Source organism: Triturus cristatus, chromosome 6 (assembly GCF_964204655.1).
Source record: "Triturus cristatus chromosome 6, aTriCri1.1, whole genome shotgun sequence".
Taxonomy (NCBI): Eukaryota; Metazoa; Chordata; class Amphibia; order Caudata; family Salamandridae; genus Triturus; species Triturus cristatus.
The window spans coordinates 1,896,926,990-1,896,946,312 of record NC_140589.1 but is presented as its reverse complement, the minus strand read 5'-3'; the positions used below and the strand labels follow the sequence as shown (position 1 = coordinate 1,896,946,312).

The 19,323-nt window shown below is 40.9% G+C and overlaps 1 protein-coding gene across 1 annotated transcript in view; it reads left to right on the top strand.

Moving 5' to 3' along the window:
- LOC146822349 (uncharacterized) overlaps positions 1-19,323 on the top strand; it is a 273,373-nt gene that overhangs the window by 28,212 nt on the left and 225,838 nt on the right. Inside the window, exon 2 of the mRNA XM_085613451.1 lies at positions 2,092-3,989. Within this exon, the coding sequence (XP_085469577.1) occupies positions 2,735-3,989 (1,255 nt within the window). The 5' untranslated portion in view covers positions 2,092-2,734. The remainder of the gene's footprint in view (positions 1-2,091; positions 3,990-19,323) is intronic.

Below are 19,323 nucleotides of genomic sequence, written 5' to 3'. Positions count from 1 at the left end.
GGGAAAGTGGCCATAGTGATCGATTCATTGAGGATGAAGTTGACCTCACTGCTGATCGTCTTGCTCCCAAGAGTGAAGATGTGGTGGATGTATGGTCCTGTGGGTCTCCTGAATGAACGGAGGTCATGATGACTATGGTGTCATGCATGGTGAGCTGGTCCCAGGTTGTGACCAGGTGGTCATGTTCTTCAATTGTGGGATCGAGATGGCTGAGGAAGTCGTATCTTTGGGATTGAAGCTTTTGTAGATGGTGGAGATCTTGTTGTGGAAGAAGTCCACCAGCACTTCATGGAGTGCCTTTGAGGGGATAATGACGTTTCCAGTGGCTGAGGGGTTAGAGAACTCTCTGATAATGTCGAAAAGCTCCTTGCTGTGGTTTGAGCTTCCTTCGATGCAGTCAGCCAGGGTGCTTCTTTTCATCTTTTTTAGGAATTGGTGGTATTGGTTGAGGGCTACTTTGAAGGTTGTTCAGTCTGTGGGCTACATGCTTGTGCGCCATTTCCTTTCAAGTCGTTTGCAGGTGTGCTTCATGGTTCCTAGTTCTGTCATGTACCAACTAGATAATAGATAGAGGGACAGTTGATCAATAGGTTGATAGGTAGATACATACATAGACAAACCGATAGACTGGTAGACAGACAGATGCACACACACTCACACATAGTTGCAAAGATAGACGGCACAGCCCAGATTCACTTAGTAATATAATAGTAAAATATATATTTAAGTGCAGCAAACAAGAGCACTCAAAGCAAACTAGAAAGACATACAAGCAGGACATACAGACTAAGTTGGTGTAGTGCTAGAGGCACTCTTATGGTTTGACACCACATGATGACCTTTGACTACCATCATTTTAATTGACTTTGGTGTTTTGCTTTACCCTAGCATGAATGTACGACGTCCTGCATATTTGCTGCTTGTTTATTCATTATTATTATTCATGCATTTAACTGTTTCATTTACCAAGCTTGTTATTATTGCTTGTATATAAATATATATATCTATATACATTTGAATAATGTATATTTGGCATCTGGGAAAGCCTTTGTGTTAGAGAGCATTGCATAAATAAAATCCCAAGCCTCATTCTAAAAAGAGAGTCTTTGATGTGTTTCATTTTATAAAGTGAAACCCCTTTTCTAGGTGGTGTTGTGCTTTATGTCTTCTGCCTCGTCGTGCTTGGGCCATCGTGTGGAGTGGTATTTTGAAGGCGAGACAAGACAGTTGGTTTACAAGCATAGCTGAAGTCCTCAATTAAAATACATCCAGGAGTGCAGTTATAAAAGCATTTCATGGTGTGCATTCTAAAAAGTGAATGCCTTTATAAAGAATAGATTCAAATAGACACCTTCTGGTACACTCTGATGTATCAGCAATCAGATCAACAAAGGCATCTCCAAAAGGAATTTACAACATCATTAGCAGGAGGCAGGAACTGATAAAGCTGGAATGTATCCTGTGCTTATGAAGTTTGAGTTGAAAATGTCCTGTTATCACATGAGGCTCTAAACACATAGGCAACGCTAACGTAATTATTAAGTACAAACAAAAACACTGGCACTTAAGGAAACTACCCCCTTGTAAAAGAGTAAAATGCAGTCACTCAAAGTGAAGTTAGCCAGTGACGGAAGTAGGCAGACCCACTGCCCCATGCTGTATTCTGTAGTGGGCAGAAGCAAATTTTGAATGGCACAACAGACCAATGGATGGAGAAGTGTAAGCCCCTTTAAGCAAGTATATTATACATATACATTTTGTAAAATATAAGGAGTTGGCTAACATCAGACCAGAAGCGGAAAATGGTGCATATGTCTTTCAGTAGGTGCCGTGGAGAGAGGGTTTCACTCACTGAACAAGGAGTCTTGGTTACTACTTGAGTCTACATTCCTTGATAGAAGGGGTTCACAGAAGGATCGTATGCCCTTTTTCTGCGGATTGCTTCTTTCCATTGAAAGTGGTATCTAGAACTTCATTATTGCCCTTGTCTATATGTACAATTAAAGATCTCATTAAATGCCAAAAGATTTTTGTGATGGACTCTGAATTTCAGCTTATTCAGTGTTTGTTTTTCTTTCTTTCTTCTAACAGGTGGAATAAATGCAGTTATAAACAAAACAGTAAAGGCATTAAACATCACTTGTGTAGCAAGTTATGTAAAAACAGTATGCCTCAAAATCTCTTCCCTTTACGACTAATGCCTTGCCAAAGCCTTTTTTTTCTTAGAGTTTTATATAGCGCTAACTAGACCCGAAACATCAGGTATCAGAACGCTTTACATAGCACCAGTTTCGTTACAGAGGGACACATTCATTTTTGTTAGGCACGGGATGATTAAGTGATTTGGCCAGAATCACCGGATGTTGAGCGCCGTTGCCGAGACTTGAACCTGGTAACCAGCTTCGAGGTCGACCACTCTAGCCGTAAGGCTACATCCTCCTTTTCTTCAGCAGAAAACCCATGCAGCCTAATGAGGTCTGTACTTGGCCCTTTGGCATCCGATGAGATAGATATAGAAGACATAACGCATGGACATGATGAAGCAAGATGAGGTGCTCATTAGGAAGGAAGAGCTACCCTGGTATCAGAAAGAACATGCAGGAGAGAAATTGTAAGAATATCTAGAATATGACAAAACATTTATTAGGCAGAGAAAGTGCAAGTGCGACATCAGAAACTTCATACTGGAGTAAAACCATTTCTATGGCCTGACTGTGGAAAAGTGTTCTTTACAATGAAAGACATAATGCAGCATCAGAGTGTCCACATAGAGGAGAAACCATTTCAATGTATAGAATGTAATAAAGTGTTTCAAAGGAAGAAGAAGCTAAAGCAGCATTACAAAATCCACACTGGGGAGAAACCGTATGAATGTACAGAATGTGACAAACCATTTATAGCAAATAGAGAGCTGAAGCAACATCGAAAAGTCCACACTGGAGAGAAACCAGATCAATGTACAGAATGTGACAAAGCATTTATAACGCATGGAAAACTGAAGCAGCATCAAACATTCCACACTGGGGAGAGACCATATAAATGTACAGAGTGTGACAAAGCATTTATAACAAATAGAGAGCTGAAGCGACATCGGAAAACCCAAATTGGGGAGAGACCTTATCAATGTATCAAATGTGACAAAGCATTTATAACATTTGGCAATCTAAAACAACATCGACAAGTCCACACTGGAGAGAGACCATTCAACTGCACTGAATGTGAGAAGGCATATTTTACAAGGGAAAAGTTAATAGTACATCAGTGTGCCCACACTGGGGAGAAACCATATAAATGTACAGAGTGTGACAAAGCATTTATAATAAATGGAGATTTAAGGCAACATCAGAAAATTCAGACTGGAGAGAGTCCATATCAATGTATAGAGTGTGACAAAGCATTTACAAGAAATGGAGTGCTAAAGCGATATCAGAAACTCCACACTGGGGAGAAACCGTATGAATGTTCAGAATGCGACAAAGCATTTATAACAAATAGAGTGCTAAAACAACATCAGAAAATCCACATGAGAGAGAAACCATATCAATGTACCGAATGTAACAAAGCATTTATAACAAATGGAGAGCTGAAGCAACATGAGATAATTCACACTGGAGAGAAACAGTATAAATGTACAGAATGTAATAAAGTGTTTGGATGGAAGACAAACCTAAAGCAGCATTTCAAAATCCACACTGGTGAGAAACCCTATGAATGTACAGAATGTGACAAAGCATTTATAACAAGACAAATGGTAATACTACATCATAGAGTCCACACAGGGGAAAAACGGTATATATGTTTGGAATGTTACAAAGCATTTATTTCAATTGGAGAGCTGAAGCATCATGAAAAAGTCCACACTGCGGAGAAACCATTCAACTGCACTGAATGTGACAAGGCATTTATTCCAAAGTCGCGTCTAATGCAACATCTGAAGGTCCACACAGGGGAGAAACCATTTCAATGTAATGAATGTTGCAAAGCATTCATAACAAATTGAGAGCTAAAGTGACATTAGAAAACCCAGATGGAGAGAATTCCTCTGTAGGTACAAAAGGTAATAATGTCTTCTACAGGTAGAATGAGCTAATGCAGCATCAGCTAATCCACACTAGGGAGAAGCCAAATGAATCTACACAATGCGACATTGGATGTATTAAAAAGAAATCAGTTAATATATATGAATGCTCACACATGAGATAAGCTATATTAATGTATTGAATGTGGCAATGCATTCATAAGAAATGGAAAGCTAACACAATGTCAAACGTCCCCACTTAAGACTGCACTGAATGTTCCTAGGCATTTATTAGCAAGGGAGAGTTAAAACAAGATTGGAACCTCAATGGATAAAATCTGTATGAATGTACAATATGTGATAAGGCGTTTATAGAACATCACAGCCTATGTACCACCAGAAAGTCCACACAAGGGAGAAACCATATAAATGCACTCCTGTGACAAGGTATTTGTTAAAACAGTAAGCTAACAAAACATCAGAAAGTTCACACAGGAGAGAAATGATATGAATGTACTTAATTCAACAAAGCATTTATTAGAAAGACACAGCTAATGTATCATTAAAGTCCACACAGGGAACAAAATCATGACACAAAGAACGCATATCACAACAAATGTGTCCAGGAAAAACACAACATCAAAAAGCACACCCTGGGAAGAGAACGTATAAATGTACTGAATGTGACAATTCATTTATTGGCAGCGTACGTACAGCTGATATAACATTTGGAAGTCAATACAGATAAGAAAGTCATTACTATGGAGGATGCATATCACCGCACTCAATGTGGCAAGCATACTTCACAAAGAAAAAGCTAATACAACATCAGAAAGTCATTAATGGTGGGACACGTGTCCTCCACACAAGAGAGACACCATAGGAATGTACTGAATGTGACAAAGCAATCATTTCAAAGAGATTATTAATGCAACATCTGAAAATCCACCCTGGGAGCTAACTGAAGCAACAAATGTGACCATGTGCTGATCAGATAGTCCATGTTGTCAGAAACAACTTTTTCTTGCAAAGTGTTTAACCCGGCCACCCGGGTTAAAAAAAGTACAGATTGTGAAGTCTTTCATGTGAAACAGTCATCAGTTGCTACGTCAAAAAATCCACACCTGCACACATATATAGTGGGACGAAATACCTGAACAACATCTGGAACAGAAATGGTGATATTCATCGCAGGTGTCAAAGGATTAGTCAAAAAAAGGTCCCAGAACAACTTAACCCTTTCCGACACAGAGGTGACAATATACAAACTCCAGAGAGCATCAAACTTCAAACAGAATGCAAATGTTACAGAAATCAACAGCTAGAGTTCTAGCCTACTGTGTTATAACTACTATTTTGGCTACCTCGTGATAAGACGGTGCTCTGCCTTTTACTTAGGTATGTGCAATGTCTTCTGCAAGGCCTTCTAGGGCTCATTTCCACAGTTTAGGGGACATTTGTGATAATACAATTCAGAGTTTGTTATCTAGCGTCTTATGTTCATGATGTTTATTGTTGATATTTTGTTTCCTTTTTTGACAATACTGCCCGGTAGAGCACAAGGGGAGTTTTGGGGTCAGTTGGAAGTCAGATGCCACTGGCCTTAGAGATTTTCAGCCCCTGAAGTGTGTGTGCATCAGGTTTATGGTTTATGTGGGACAGGAGCTGTCACCATTTGTATAGACATTGCAGGACAGTTTGCTGCACAACCTGTGAATATGAGGACTCTACTTAGAGCAGTGATTACAATCTCCTATATCACTTGCAAGCAACAATTGTATTTTTTCTACTTCTGTGCAGTGTATTTTTTAACATGCAAATCTGTAATAATATGAACATCTGCTGAAAGCACAGACTGCAATCCTAGATGTTTGAACACTGTAAACTTTCTTATACCGTACAATGTATATTGTTATTTACTTTTCTAAAGCGCTCTTATGTCCATTCCTAGCACCGTACATATGAAAGGATTGTGTTTGTTACATATAAAAGCACAATACAACTTTTAAACAATTAACGCAACACAAACAAGACATTGTATCAATTTTATTAAGTCTGTACTTGCATACTTAGATTGAGGTAGTCTACAATGTCACTGCTGGTTGTGGTGATGGGATAACACATCCAGTGATGTGTCCTGTTTACAAAGTAGGCTCATGGTCGCTAAGCAGCTTGACAAAGCCCTTTTCCTGTTTCCTGTTCCAGAGCCTACTATAATAAAATGTCATGACAAATGTAACAGGGCTGTACCACACTCCCGTCTGACCTGGTCTTCGACTGGGGTTGACCTAGTCATAATGGTATTCTTTCTACTTCTGAGCAGTGTATTTTTTAACATCTTGTTCTGTAATAAAATGAACATCTGCTGAAAGTACAGACTGCAATCCTAGATGTTTGAACACTGTAAACTTTCTTATACAGTGCAATGTATATTGTTATTTACTTTTCTAAAGTGCTCTAATGTCCATTCAGGCTATGCCTGCGCAATAGAAAAACAAATACATATATCTGTTTCCCTGAATAGGGAAAGACAAAGCAAAGATCTCATATCCCAACGAGCCTTGTTCCAAAAGGATAACCTTCATGGCCACCATTGGGGAAAATAAATTGGAGGGGATTAATGAGAAGGCTCAAACAAAAGAACTTATGTTTTGAGGCCATGGAGAGAGACTAGAGATGTCAGCAATGTGTACCCCTCCCCTTGGTCTCATAAAATGTGAGCACCTGGTCGATGGACCCCTTTGTTTCTTCCAAAGTGAGTAAATGGTCTAGCACCCCCTTGGTGTCATGCAATGATGTGGATGTGGCAGAAATTCACTCAATCCCGATCTTTTCTATAATTATTTATTTATTTTTATTCAGAGGGGTTTATAAAGCGCGAACATGACCCAAAGGTATCAGAGCACAGTACATAGGAAAGGATTGTGTTTGTTACATATAAAAGCACAATACAACTTTTAAACAATTAACGCAACAAAAACGAGACATTGTATCAATTTTATTAACTCTGTACTCGCTTACTTAGATTGAGGTAGTCTACAATGTCGCTGCTGGTTGTGGTCCTGTTTACAAAGTAGACTCATGGTCGCTAAGCAGCTTGACAAAGCCCTTTTCCTGTTACCTGTTCCAGAGACTACTATAATAAAATGTTATGACAAATGTAAAAGGGCTGTACCACACTCCCGGCTGACCCAGTAATAATGGTAAAAAACATATTATTATTTAACTGTATGGGTCCAGTTGGTGACCGAAGAGTTACAGCAGGAAGAATGCGAAGATGATTCCTCAGTCCTTGACTAGACAGAAGGAACAATTGGTAGGTCGTTCCTTCACCATCCTAAAGACATTGGTACTTGGATAGAGACTATAGAAAAAATTGGAAACCTCTCTTCACTTGTTTAGGAAAGACTATTTTGTTAATTCTACTGTGAGAAAGGCCTGCTCTTGTGCTTTAAAGATTTTAAAAGAGGGAGGCACTCAGTGTGTGAGCTAGAGAAGCTCTCCTCGCCTCCTACAATTCAGCAGCTACTAATCCTCAAATAACCACCCACTATCTCAAGACAAGTTCCAACTCTCATCGATATGGAGGACAGACATGCTTTTAACACTACTGGTATATCTAACACTGCCGAGCATCACATGAGTCTGGGCATCAATGTGAATGATGCTAGTTTAGCCACTCTGAGGCTAGAATGTAAACCTCTGCTAAGGTTACTCGTGCAGTGTGGGTAGGGGTTTGTTAGGAGCGCTCTTTGGGCGATTATTACTAGAACACATTACTAGAACACAGACGGCACTGGGTTTTGATGTTGAAAATACTTCTGATCGGACAGATCAGCTTAGAGGGAAGAGGGGGTCAAAGCAGCAGACACAACACATAAAACTGGGGCAAGCTCTGAATGTAAGGCTAGGCTGCTCGCCTGGAATCTGAGGGGGTGAATGACCACTGCAAGGCCCGAATGGTGACTGCATACCTCAACAGGCCTACGGTGGATATTGCATTACTTCAGGAGACGCATGCTTCTTCTGTGGGGGTTAATAATTTTTCCAAAATCTGGAGCTCGTACCGCTATGTTCCTCTATTCCTCAATTGCTAAGGAAGTGGGCAAATTGGTTAAACAAGGCTTACGGTTCAGGGCTGTGGACACAATCTGTGATGGAGAGGGCCGGTGTGTGGTGTGCAGAGCTTGTTGGGTTTGTTTCTGTTTGGTTTGGCACACATTACATTGATCAATACATATGGGCCAAATTTGATGACCCTGCTTTTTTTTACGTTGTTATTTTTCTTAGACTAAAATTAGGGACGGGCTTGTGATCTCTTCCCCTCACTTTGTAATATGTGGAGAATACTTTAATGCTGCAAGATGATTTAGATAGCACTGGCAGCGGGTTCAGATGACACACCCAAGCAAGGTAAGATCTATGGGATATTTTGCACCAGTACAAACTGCTAGACTTGTACTGTGTTGAAGGCCCCAAATCCAGAGTGTATACATACCATTCTGTAGTACATGGACTATCTAACAGGACTGATTACTGCTTAGGATCTAGAGATGTGATGGGCTGGGTTAAAACTATAACACATATACCTAGGACTTTGTCCGATCATTCTCCGGTTCTGATGGCTTTGGCCTTCGCCAATTATGTGAGGATGTATAGAATGTAGCGGCTGCGACCATCTGAGCTGTCAGACCCAGTCTTTATATAAATCAGTGAGAACTAGCTACTAAAGAAGCTGCTAGTGTTTGTTAATAGGCAGGAAAAAACATTTGTTTTTTTATAAAGACCCTCACACACCAATCTAGTTGGTGTCATGCTTCATCATCGGATCTGACACAAGGCACCGAGTGTACCTTGGGTGTGCTGCGACACCTGACTACAGCGGAGCGGGTTTTAAGTGAGTGTGCAGTGCTAATGTGAAGAGTGTAGGTTAAAAGACTGTCCTTAGGGTCCCAAGTATCCAAAGGACTATTTTAACAGTGGGCCTTAGGCAGTATTAAAAACAAGGCGTGAATATGAGTGGAGGTGATTATGAACTTCCATATCCTATGTGGTCAACATGTTTCAGCCAGTGCCTTAAATTAAAACCGGCTTTCTTCAGGACCATATGTGAGTGGAAGTTAAAAGGTGATGGTCTAGGTGAGTGTTAAGACCAGTTATGTGACGCACTCACTAAGGTGCGCTATATGTAAGAGGATGGTTTCCTCTAGTGGCCTATTCCTGTTGTGGGAAAAAACAAGACAAACAAACAAATACAGAACAGTGAGTAGCTTCAAGAAGGCACATGAATTTAATGTGACTAAATGTTGTTGTGTCCGTGCTCTATGCGAGAAAAGAGCAAAGGTGGCAAGCGGATTGTGATGGTAAGTGGTTTAATAACGTTAATGACTATGCGCTACTGTGCAGAAAAGTCAATAGTGTACAAGGCATGAATTAGCCAGAAGAACGAAAGTGCCAAAGTTAGGGAAACATTCTCTTACTTTGTAATTTGTAGTGAAAAGCCCCAGGATTTCCGGGAGGGGGCCCAACCTTTAGTCACACACTGGTATGGTTGAGGGGAAAGAAAAGCATACAAAACAACTGATGTGGAAGTCCTTGAGCCATGAGTAGGTCTCCGCTGTCAATTTGTAATAGGGAAACCTCCCCCCCGGCATCCCCACTTACTTCATCAAGATCTGTGACCCATTTTCAAACCTGTTGCGGCCTGCATCGGAATTCCGTCGATGTGGGCCGTAGGCTGTATGGCGTTTAAATACCCGTTCCTGTTTTCTAGGTGTATGCGATCAGTTGCTGGTGTGAATAGCGTCTGTAGAAAGAATGAACACAGACAACAGACACGCGGCTGTATGCATGTGTAAGAAACAATACTAAACTAATAGTGAAATTCGTTTTATGTTGTTAACCATTAATGTTGCAGAAGCAGCTTGACTCACAAAATATGTTGTGTGTTTGTGGCCGGTATTGCTGCTGCTGTGGGAGGGAATGGAAATGGAAGAAAGAATACGCTTTTGTCGTTTTTTGATTAATAGCGTAATCGTGTGTCCCTTTGTGGTCCGAGTTTGTGCATAGTTGGGTAGGCTTCAGTGTAGCGCCGAATAATGGTGAAATTGCCGCATATAGCACAAAGAGATCCATGTTATTAAACGGTCCGTGCCTCTCTGGGAAAAGAGGAGAGTCTGTGTATTTAAGGCAAAATCACGTGCTCGTGAACGATTTGGTCGGCTACAGAAAAGCACCGTTTGGTGCAGGTGCTGTGTTGTAACGGCACGGTTTAGAGCGCAATATGATCCACATTTATAAACGGTCCATACCTCTCTGGGAGAAGAGGAGGGACCGTGCATTTTTAAGCCGAAACACGAAGCACGTTATGAAGAGGCGGCGTGCAGTGCACCTACTAGGCAAGGAAGTAATGGCACATATTAGGTAGAGTAATAGAAGTCCCTGAAGTATGGCCTGTTTGAATAAAATGATCTGTCATTTTACTGGTGTTCTTTTTACACCGGATGGTGCTACGGTGTTCCACAATCCTTGTTCATACTTTGCGTGTGGTCATACCCACGTATCTGAGGATGCATGGACACTCGATCAAGTATACGATGTTGATAGAATTACAATTTGTATGTTTTCTTTGTTGCCATATCTTGCCTTATTCAAGGTTCAGTGTCTTGGTTGGTCATGTCAGATGACAGACACTTCAGCCACCGCAGGGGTATTGTCCAACTACACTGGGTAGCCCGCAGGCATTCAGTACTGTATTAGGTGCAGCAGTTTTATAACCCCTGGGGCGGGTGGACACTAGGCAGTCTTTGAGGCTGCCAGCCTTCTTGTAGGCAAAGAGTGGTTGGTTCCAGGACATGGTCCCAGTGTTCAAGATCTGCCAATTTTTGCGTATACTTTTTGCTACATTATTCAAACAGGCCATACCCCAAATGACATTAAATAGACTGTCATTGAACAAATTGATTGCAATGGTCACACCAATGATAAACACCTCCTGACTGAAGACTAACACTGGATATACCGCTTGTCCACCCACAAGGAGAGTTTGAACGATAATATTCCTTGGAATAGCCTCAGTAATTAGCTCCTACAAACACCATATGGACTTACAGGCATTTCCACCAACCAGATAATGAATGCCTACATTTATATACTAGTATACCATACTTCAGAGAACTCTATTACACTACCTAATATGTGCCATTACTTCGTTGTCTAGTAGGTGCACTGCACGCCGCCTCTTCATAACGCTCTGCGTGTTTCGGCTTAAACATGGATCATATTGCGCTCTAAACCGTGCCGTTACAACACAGCACGGGCACCAAACGGTGCTTCTCTGTAGCCGACCCAATCATTGACGAGCACGTGATTTTGCCTTAAATACACAGACTTTCCTCTTTTCCCAGTGAGGCACAGACCGTTTAATAATATGGATCTCTTTGTGCTATATGCGGAAATTTTGCCATTATTCGGCGCTACACTGTAGCCTACCTAACTATGCACAAGCTCGGACCACAAAGGGCAACGCGATTACGCTATTAATCTAAAAAACGACAAAAGCGTATTCTTTCTTCCATTTCCATTCCCTCCCACGGCAGCAGCAATACCGGCCACAAACGCACAACATACTTAGTGAGTCAAGCTGCTTCTGCAACATTGTTAACAACATAAAACCAATTTCACTTTTAGTTTAGTATTGTTTCTTACAATTACATGCAGCCGCATGTCTGTTGTCTGTGTTCATTCTTTCCACAGATGCTATTCACACCAGCAACAGTTACGTACACCTGGTTTTAAAGAGAGGGACATCATTAATAAGAAGAATCGCTTTATGAAGTATCAATACAGCAACCCCCAACTGCTGTCATCCAGAGCACCTCTGTCTCCGTCTCCGCGACTCCAACAGACTGGATTCTCGTAGTGGAAGCAGAGGTTGCTAGGATGCAGTTGCTAGGAACACATATGATGACATAATGAAGTAGAATACATGAAGAATACAACATATCCTCTTTCCTAATAAATAAGAACTAAAAAAAAACATTTAATTACAAATGTAATCTTGTAATTTCCCTGGCGGTGCTTTTATGCATGTGCTGCACCTGAAATCTTTATTGGAAACATCATTGTTGGGATCCCCTACTTTGTTAGGAACCACCACTGGCTTAACTCCCTCGACAGGATTGGATTTCAACCATTCCTGCATCTCTGTTTCATTGCACTTTGCCACTCGATTACTATTCCACCATTTTCCATCAGAAAGCTTCAGGAAGTCACCATTGACTATTAATATCTTTTTGGGATCAGACAACTTTGAACTTCCTTTGCAATGAATTGAATTTGTTTTCACTCTTACATACATACCTAATTCAAACAGTCTTGGTTTTCTAACCAACCTGTCATTATGTTTCTGCTCATACAAGTTTTGATATTTCTCTACTTTAATTCTCATGGCACTTTCATTAATTTCCCTCCTTCCACTTCTTCCCAACTAAGCGGGCACAACAATAGAACATGGTGCTCTACCCTTCAACAAACAAAAGGGAGTTTCACCAGTTACAGAATGTGGAGTTATTCTGTAATTCCATAACATGTTTTTCACTTCACTCCTCCAACACCCATTGTTTTGCACAGCCATCTGAATACATTCACCTATCACACGGTTAAAGGGTTCTATTAAACCATTTCCCCTGGGATGATATACTGGTGTCTTACAATGCTTGATACCCCATTTTTTGAGAAACTCACCAAATTCCTTAGATAAAAATTGAGAACCATTGTCAGTCAAAATCTCAGCTGGACAACCTTCCCTACGGAATATCTCTTCACAAAATTCTATCACATTGCTGGATTTAACCTCACGGACAAATGTTATCTCTGGCCATTTGGAAAAGTAATCCATTAAAACAATGGCATACTTGCTGACAACTCCTAGTATCTCAAACGTACCACAAATATCCATGGCCACTCTTTCCCAAGCTTGTTTTGGCCATTTAACATGGTGAATGGGACTCTCTTGAATCACATGAGCATTGTCACTACGTGAACACGCTATACAATCCCTTACAAATCTCTCAATTTCTCTATCCATTCCTGGCCACCAGAAATCCTCCCTTGCTTTCCTCTTCATAGTGGTCGTCCCACCATGGCCCTCATGTAAAAGTTCAATTAATCTTGGTCTTAAAGAAATGGGAACCACTAACCTGTCATTCCTCTTCAAAATGTAATTTACAACAGATAATTCACTCCAAACTTCCTTGTATTGTAACATGCTTTCCTGAAGTCTCCACTCTTTGCTGATAGGCAAACTCTCTATTACCTTTTTCATAACAATGTCATCTGCCATGGCCTGTTTCCAGTCAACTTCCTCAATAGCTTGACAAACATCAGACAAATTAGCTACATTCCAATCATCCATTTCTGAATACGCTTCAATATTGTCAGACTTGGTTACAGGAAGACGTGATAAACAATCAGCATTAATATTTCTCACACCTGGAGCATACTTCACACTAAAATTAAATTCTTGTAAACGATATATCCATTTTGCGATATGTGGAGTGGCTCTGCCTGCACCCGAAGTGGAAAATATGTCAATCAACAGTTTGTGATATGTGTGTAATTCGAAATTTGTTCCCCACACAAAATTGTGGAAATGTTGCACACCTCACCAACACGCTAAGGCTTCCTTCTCAATCGTGGAGTATGTGCTCTCAGCACCTTTGAGTGTGCGTGATGCAAAAGCTACTACACGTTCTTTACCATCATGAATTTGCATTAATATTGCTCCCAATCCATACCCGCTAGCATCAGTTACAATTATACTCTTATCATTGGAATTAATGAAAGTGCCATGAGAACTAAAGTAGAGAAATATCAAAACTTGTAGGAGCAGAAACATAATGATAGGTTGGTCAGGAAGACAAGACTGTTTGAATTAGGTATGTATTTAAGAGTGAAAACTAATTCAATTCATTGCAAAGGAAGTTCAAAGTTGTCTGATACCAAAAAGATATTAATAGTCAATGTGACTTCCTGAAGCTTTCTGATGGAAAATGGTGGAATAGTAATCGAGTGGCAAATTGCAATGAAACAGAGATGCAGGAATGGTTGAAATCTAATCCTGTTGAGGAAGTTAAGCGAGTTGTGGTTCCTAACAAAGTAGTGGATCCTAACAATGATGTTTCCAATAAAGATTTCAGGTGCAGCACACGCATAAAAGCACCGCCAAGGAAATTACAAGATTACATTTGTAATTAAATGGTTTTTTTTTAGTTCTTATTTATTAGGAAAGAGGATATGTTGTATTCTTTATCTATTCTACTTTGTTATGTCATCATATGTGTTCCTAGCAACTGCATCCTAACAACCTCTGCTTCCACTACGAGAATCCAGTCTGTTGGAGTCGTGGAGACTGAGACAGAGGTGCTCTGGATGACAGCTGTTGGGGGTTGTTCTATTGATACTTAATAAAGCGATTCTTCTTATTAATGATGTCCCTCTCAAATGGTTATATTGATGTGTAGCAGCGGCATTGAAGATATTTGAATCATTACAAGAGTGGACACGTGATCACTGTCTCGCTCCTGTAGCACTGTATATATTTAGGGTGAAGGTGGTTTGATTTCCGTAGATGTTCACCCAATGATGAAGTCTCAATGACTGGAGCGATGAGAACAAAATTCAACGTAAGAATTTTTTTTTGTAAATGGCGGCACGCACGGCGTGACCTTAGAACAACGAGGTCATGTACGTCTGCACTAGAGGCTCTGACAGACGCACAACACAAAGTTCCGGAATCACGAACACAAAGCAGGAGCGAGACAGTGATCGCGTGTCCACTCCTGTAATGATTCAAAAATCTTCAATGCCGCTGCTGCACATCAACATAACTGTTACACGTAAGTACAATTATACTCACGAATGTTGAAGTTTGACTGATGTGACTCCGATTTCACGCCTCAACGCGTAAACAGCTGACACTAATAAATGAAATTTTCCAATGCGTCTTTCGCTCTCTTCCTTCCCCTGGCAATGGATTCCTTGTCTTCGTCCACACTTTGTTTAAGCGGAACAAATTTATCTTCACAAAGTTGCACGCTGTCAGGGAGAATTTAAAGCTGACGATACCGGAACATTATTCCTGTTGAGGGTCTTCGGTACTTAAAAGTAGCTTGTTGCATGATAATTCCTCTTTCTTCAATGACGTCCAATTTTCCTCAATAATGAGTCATCCCATCCTCATCAACATTTTTAAAGAGAGGGACATCATTAATAAGAAGAATCGCTTTATTAAGTATCAATACAGCAACCCCCAACAGCTGTCATCCAGAGCACCTCTGTCTCCGTCTCCGCGACTCCAACAGACTGGATTCTCGTAGTGGAAGCAGAGGTTGCTAGGATGCAGTTGCTAGGAACACATATGATGACATAACAAAGTAGTTTACATTAAGAATACATCACCAGGCAAACATGAACGGGTATTTAAACGCCATACAGCCTACATCGACAGAATTCCGCTGCAGGCCGCAACAGGTTTGAAAACGGGTCGCAGATCTTGATGAAGTAAGTGGGGATGCCGGGGGGGTTTCCCTATTACAAGTTGACAGCGGAGACCTTCTCATGGTTCAAGGACTTCCGCATCAGTTATGTTTTGTTTGCTTTTCTTTCCCCTCAACCACACCAGTGTGTGACTAAAGGTCAGCCCCCCTCCTGGAATTCATGGGGCTTTTCACTACAAATTACATAGTAAGAGAATGTTTCCCTAATTCTGGCACTTTTGTTTTTCTGACTAATTCATGCCTTGTACGCTATTGACTTTTCTGCACAGTAGCGCATAGTCTCTAACATTTTTAAACCACTTACCGTCACGATCCGCTTGTCACCATCATACTTTTCTCGCATAGAGCACGGACACGACGACATTTAGTCACATTAAATTCATGTGCCTTCTTGAAGCTACTCACTGTTCTGTGTTTGTTTGTTTGACTTGTTTTTTCCACAACAGGAATAAGCGGCTAGAGGAAACCATCCTCTTACATATCGCGCACCTTAGCGAGTGCATCACATATCTGGTCTTAACACTCACCTAGACCATCAACTTTTAACTTTAACTCACATAAGGTCCTGAAGAAAGCCGGTTTTAATTTAAGGCACTGGCTGAAACATGGTGACCACAAAGGATATGGGAGTTCTTAATCACCTCCATTCATATCCACCGCCTTGTTTTTAATACTGCCTAAGGCCCACTATTAAAATAGTCCTTTGGCTACTTGGGACCCTAAGGACAGTCGTTTAACTTACACTCTTCACATCAGCACTGCACACTCACTGAACAAAACCCGCTCCGCTGTAGTCAGGCGTCGCAGCACACCCAAGGTACCATCGGTGCCTTGGGTGGGACTCGATGATGAAGCATGACACCAACTAGGTTGGTGTGTGAGTGTCCTTATAAAAAACAAATATTTTTTCCTACCTATTAACAAACCCTAGCAGCTTCTTTAGTAGCTAGTTCTCATTGAGTTATACATTTACTAGGGGAAGTGAACTAGTTCATTTTTTTTCCTTTCTCTCCTCTTGATACATATCAGACCCAGTCTTTAAACAGAAACCCACCAAGTGATTTTATCCTATTACATGTTGAAGCAGGGCTATGTTACCTCTATGGCTATGCTGTGGGAAGCGTTTAAACAGTGATTAGGGGTGAAAGCATATTTAAAAATCACAGGATATTAGGATTGCTTGGAGATAGAATGTCATGCCATGAGCAATAGATATCATTGCTAGAGTGAGAATATGGGAGTTCTTCAGCCAGGCCAACACTACCTAAATTAAACCGAAATAAGCTGGAATTCTGTGAAGCAAAAAACAGTAAAATTGCTATATAATTATACTAGTGCCTGGCAGTATCGTAAGGGTGGTTGTCTAGGCTCCAGACTGGCCTGGTATGATTCGCTGGTGGGGGCGGCTTCAGACATAGTTGTAATAGATTTCTTTTATTTGATTATTAGAAACTCAGGATAGCGCACATAGGCTCCTGCCCACTAAAATGCTTTAGGAGTTTACAGTTTTCTATGGAACTTCACACTGCTATTGTAAATATTCCTGCACAGGGTATATGCACGTATCTTGATAGAACGACCCTATCGTGGCTTGAACTGTCCAAAGAGCGCCACTGTGCACCCCATCACTACTCAAGAGATTGTCTGTGATAAAATCAGTGAGAAATGTTTCAGCCCTAGGCGGTGACGGGCTCCCGTGGAGTTTTATAAAGAATATGCAACAGAACTTTCCTCATTTATACTAGAAGTGTAGAATGAAGCTTGAGACAGGTATGCTATCCCCAAACAACTGAGAAGCCATTGGGATTGCATTACTAAAACCTGATAAGCCACCACACAGGTGTAATCAAGCTGCACATGGTCCCAAACAAATGTTGAAAATAACATCTAGCTAAAATTATTATTGCTTACAGGTTACTTCCCCTTTCTTCTGCCTTGCCTGGTCCTGCACGAACAGTCCAATTTAATTTCGGGGTGATCAACTGCAGATAACCTGAGCACACATGTTGCCGTAATTACCAAATCGACCCAGATAGTTGCAGTGTTTTTAGACATGGCCAAAGTTTTTGATTCCATAGAATGTCCCTTCTTAAATTAATTGAAAGGATGGGAGAGGGCAAAGCTGTGCTCTAATGGCTCACTCTACTATACACCCCCCAAGCAAGAACGAATGTCAAAAATGTATTGTCTGCTCCAATATCAATACATAGGAGCACCAGGCAAGGGTGTCCTCTCTCTTCTATCCTTTTTGCCTTAGCTGTAGAGCCACTTGCCAGCCTTCTTCCACCACCACAGAGGCCTACAATTAGGTGTGTGTAGGGTCGTTCTCTCGATGTATGCAGACAATATTCTGCTATCACACAAGGACCCTGCGTTTAATATTCACCTATAATTACTGAAATAACTATATTAGGGAAATGGACTGGATTAAAAAATAAAAATAATTGGTCTAAGTTAGCAATGATGCTTCTAACCAGGCGGACAACTAACCTGAGCTGCAGGTACCACTGGGATGGCAATTAGATGCTGGAAGTTGATTATCACTGGGATTTGTCCATAACAATTAGGGAAAACTATGGGAAGTGCATGACCAAGGTACTAAACAGATCAAAGTGCTGATATCAGCGCGGGTGACTTGCCTTATGAAGATGGTGCTACTCCCTAAACTGTTGTACCTATTTGAGGATATCCAGGTCCCACTACATCTGGATATTCTCTGTTGCTGAAAATCGGTGTGGGGGAGGTGGACAGCCCTGAATAGAGTGGAGCAAGATGGAGTTGCCCTACAAGCATGGGGGATTCAAGCTCCCAACTTATAAGCATATTACCTTACAGTCCAGGCACAGTTTGGCCATCAATGCATACACAACACTAGACAACCTTGCGATCCCGGTTCCACTGAGTACTGGTCTGTGGCAGAAGGTCAGGCACCCATGTGGTGAATTCCTTGCGGTAAGATTCACCTGCTGGGCATGGGACAGGCTGGCTAAACTGGTGGCGAAGGAAAGGCCGTACTCACCAAACTTCCCTCTGCTTCATAACCGTAGATGAGAATTAACTAATCCTGGAGTGATCAGACGGTTACGCTGTAGAAAAACTAGTATCATTGGGGGACACCTTCAATATTAGCACATTTATTCTGCCATCAGAACAGTGGCAGCTGGTGATATTTTGAAAGTGGTGGGGCGCAAAATTTGGGTATGACTTATATGTAGCATGCAACGCGAGCACGCTTAATGGACAAACATAGGGTTCACGTTGGTCCTCCCGAAAAATAAATTTAAAAAGTTTGGCAAATGATGCATTTTAAAGAAAATTCAGTTAGTGATAAAGCAAGGCTTATAAAGCAGTGGGAAAGTATAGTCTTGAAATATTAAACACATTAAAAACTGCCCCATATCTTACTGCATTAATATGTTCAACAATACTGTCTTTAAAAAAATATTTTTATTCGTTTTTACGTAGCCAATTCTTAATACAAACAAATAGAGGTATCCCACATATAACGTTGTGTCAGGTACATCGTATTTCATTAAGCGTGAATATATAAATGATAGAAAGAGAGAATGAGACAGGGAAGAGAAGAGACTGATGGATTAATATCCATATATGTCACTGGGACCACAGCACCTCTAGTCCAACTGTAAGCTGATCCATATTCTTTTACATTTTTTGAGAGATCAAAGACCTCTAACCTTGGCTTGGCTTCACCTTGGCTATGTCTGCCTTAGCTTCATAGATTGCTCG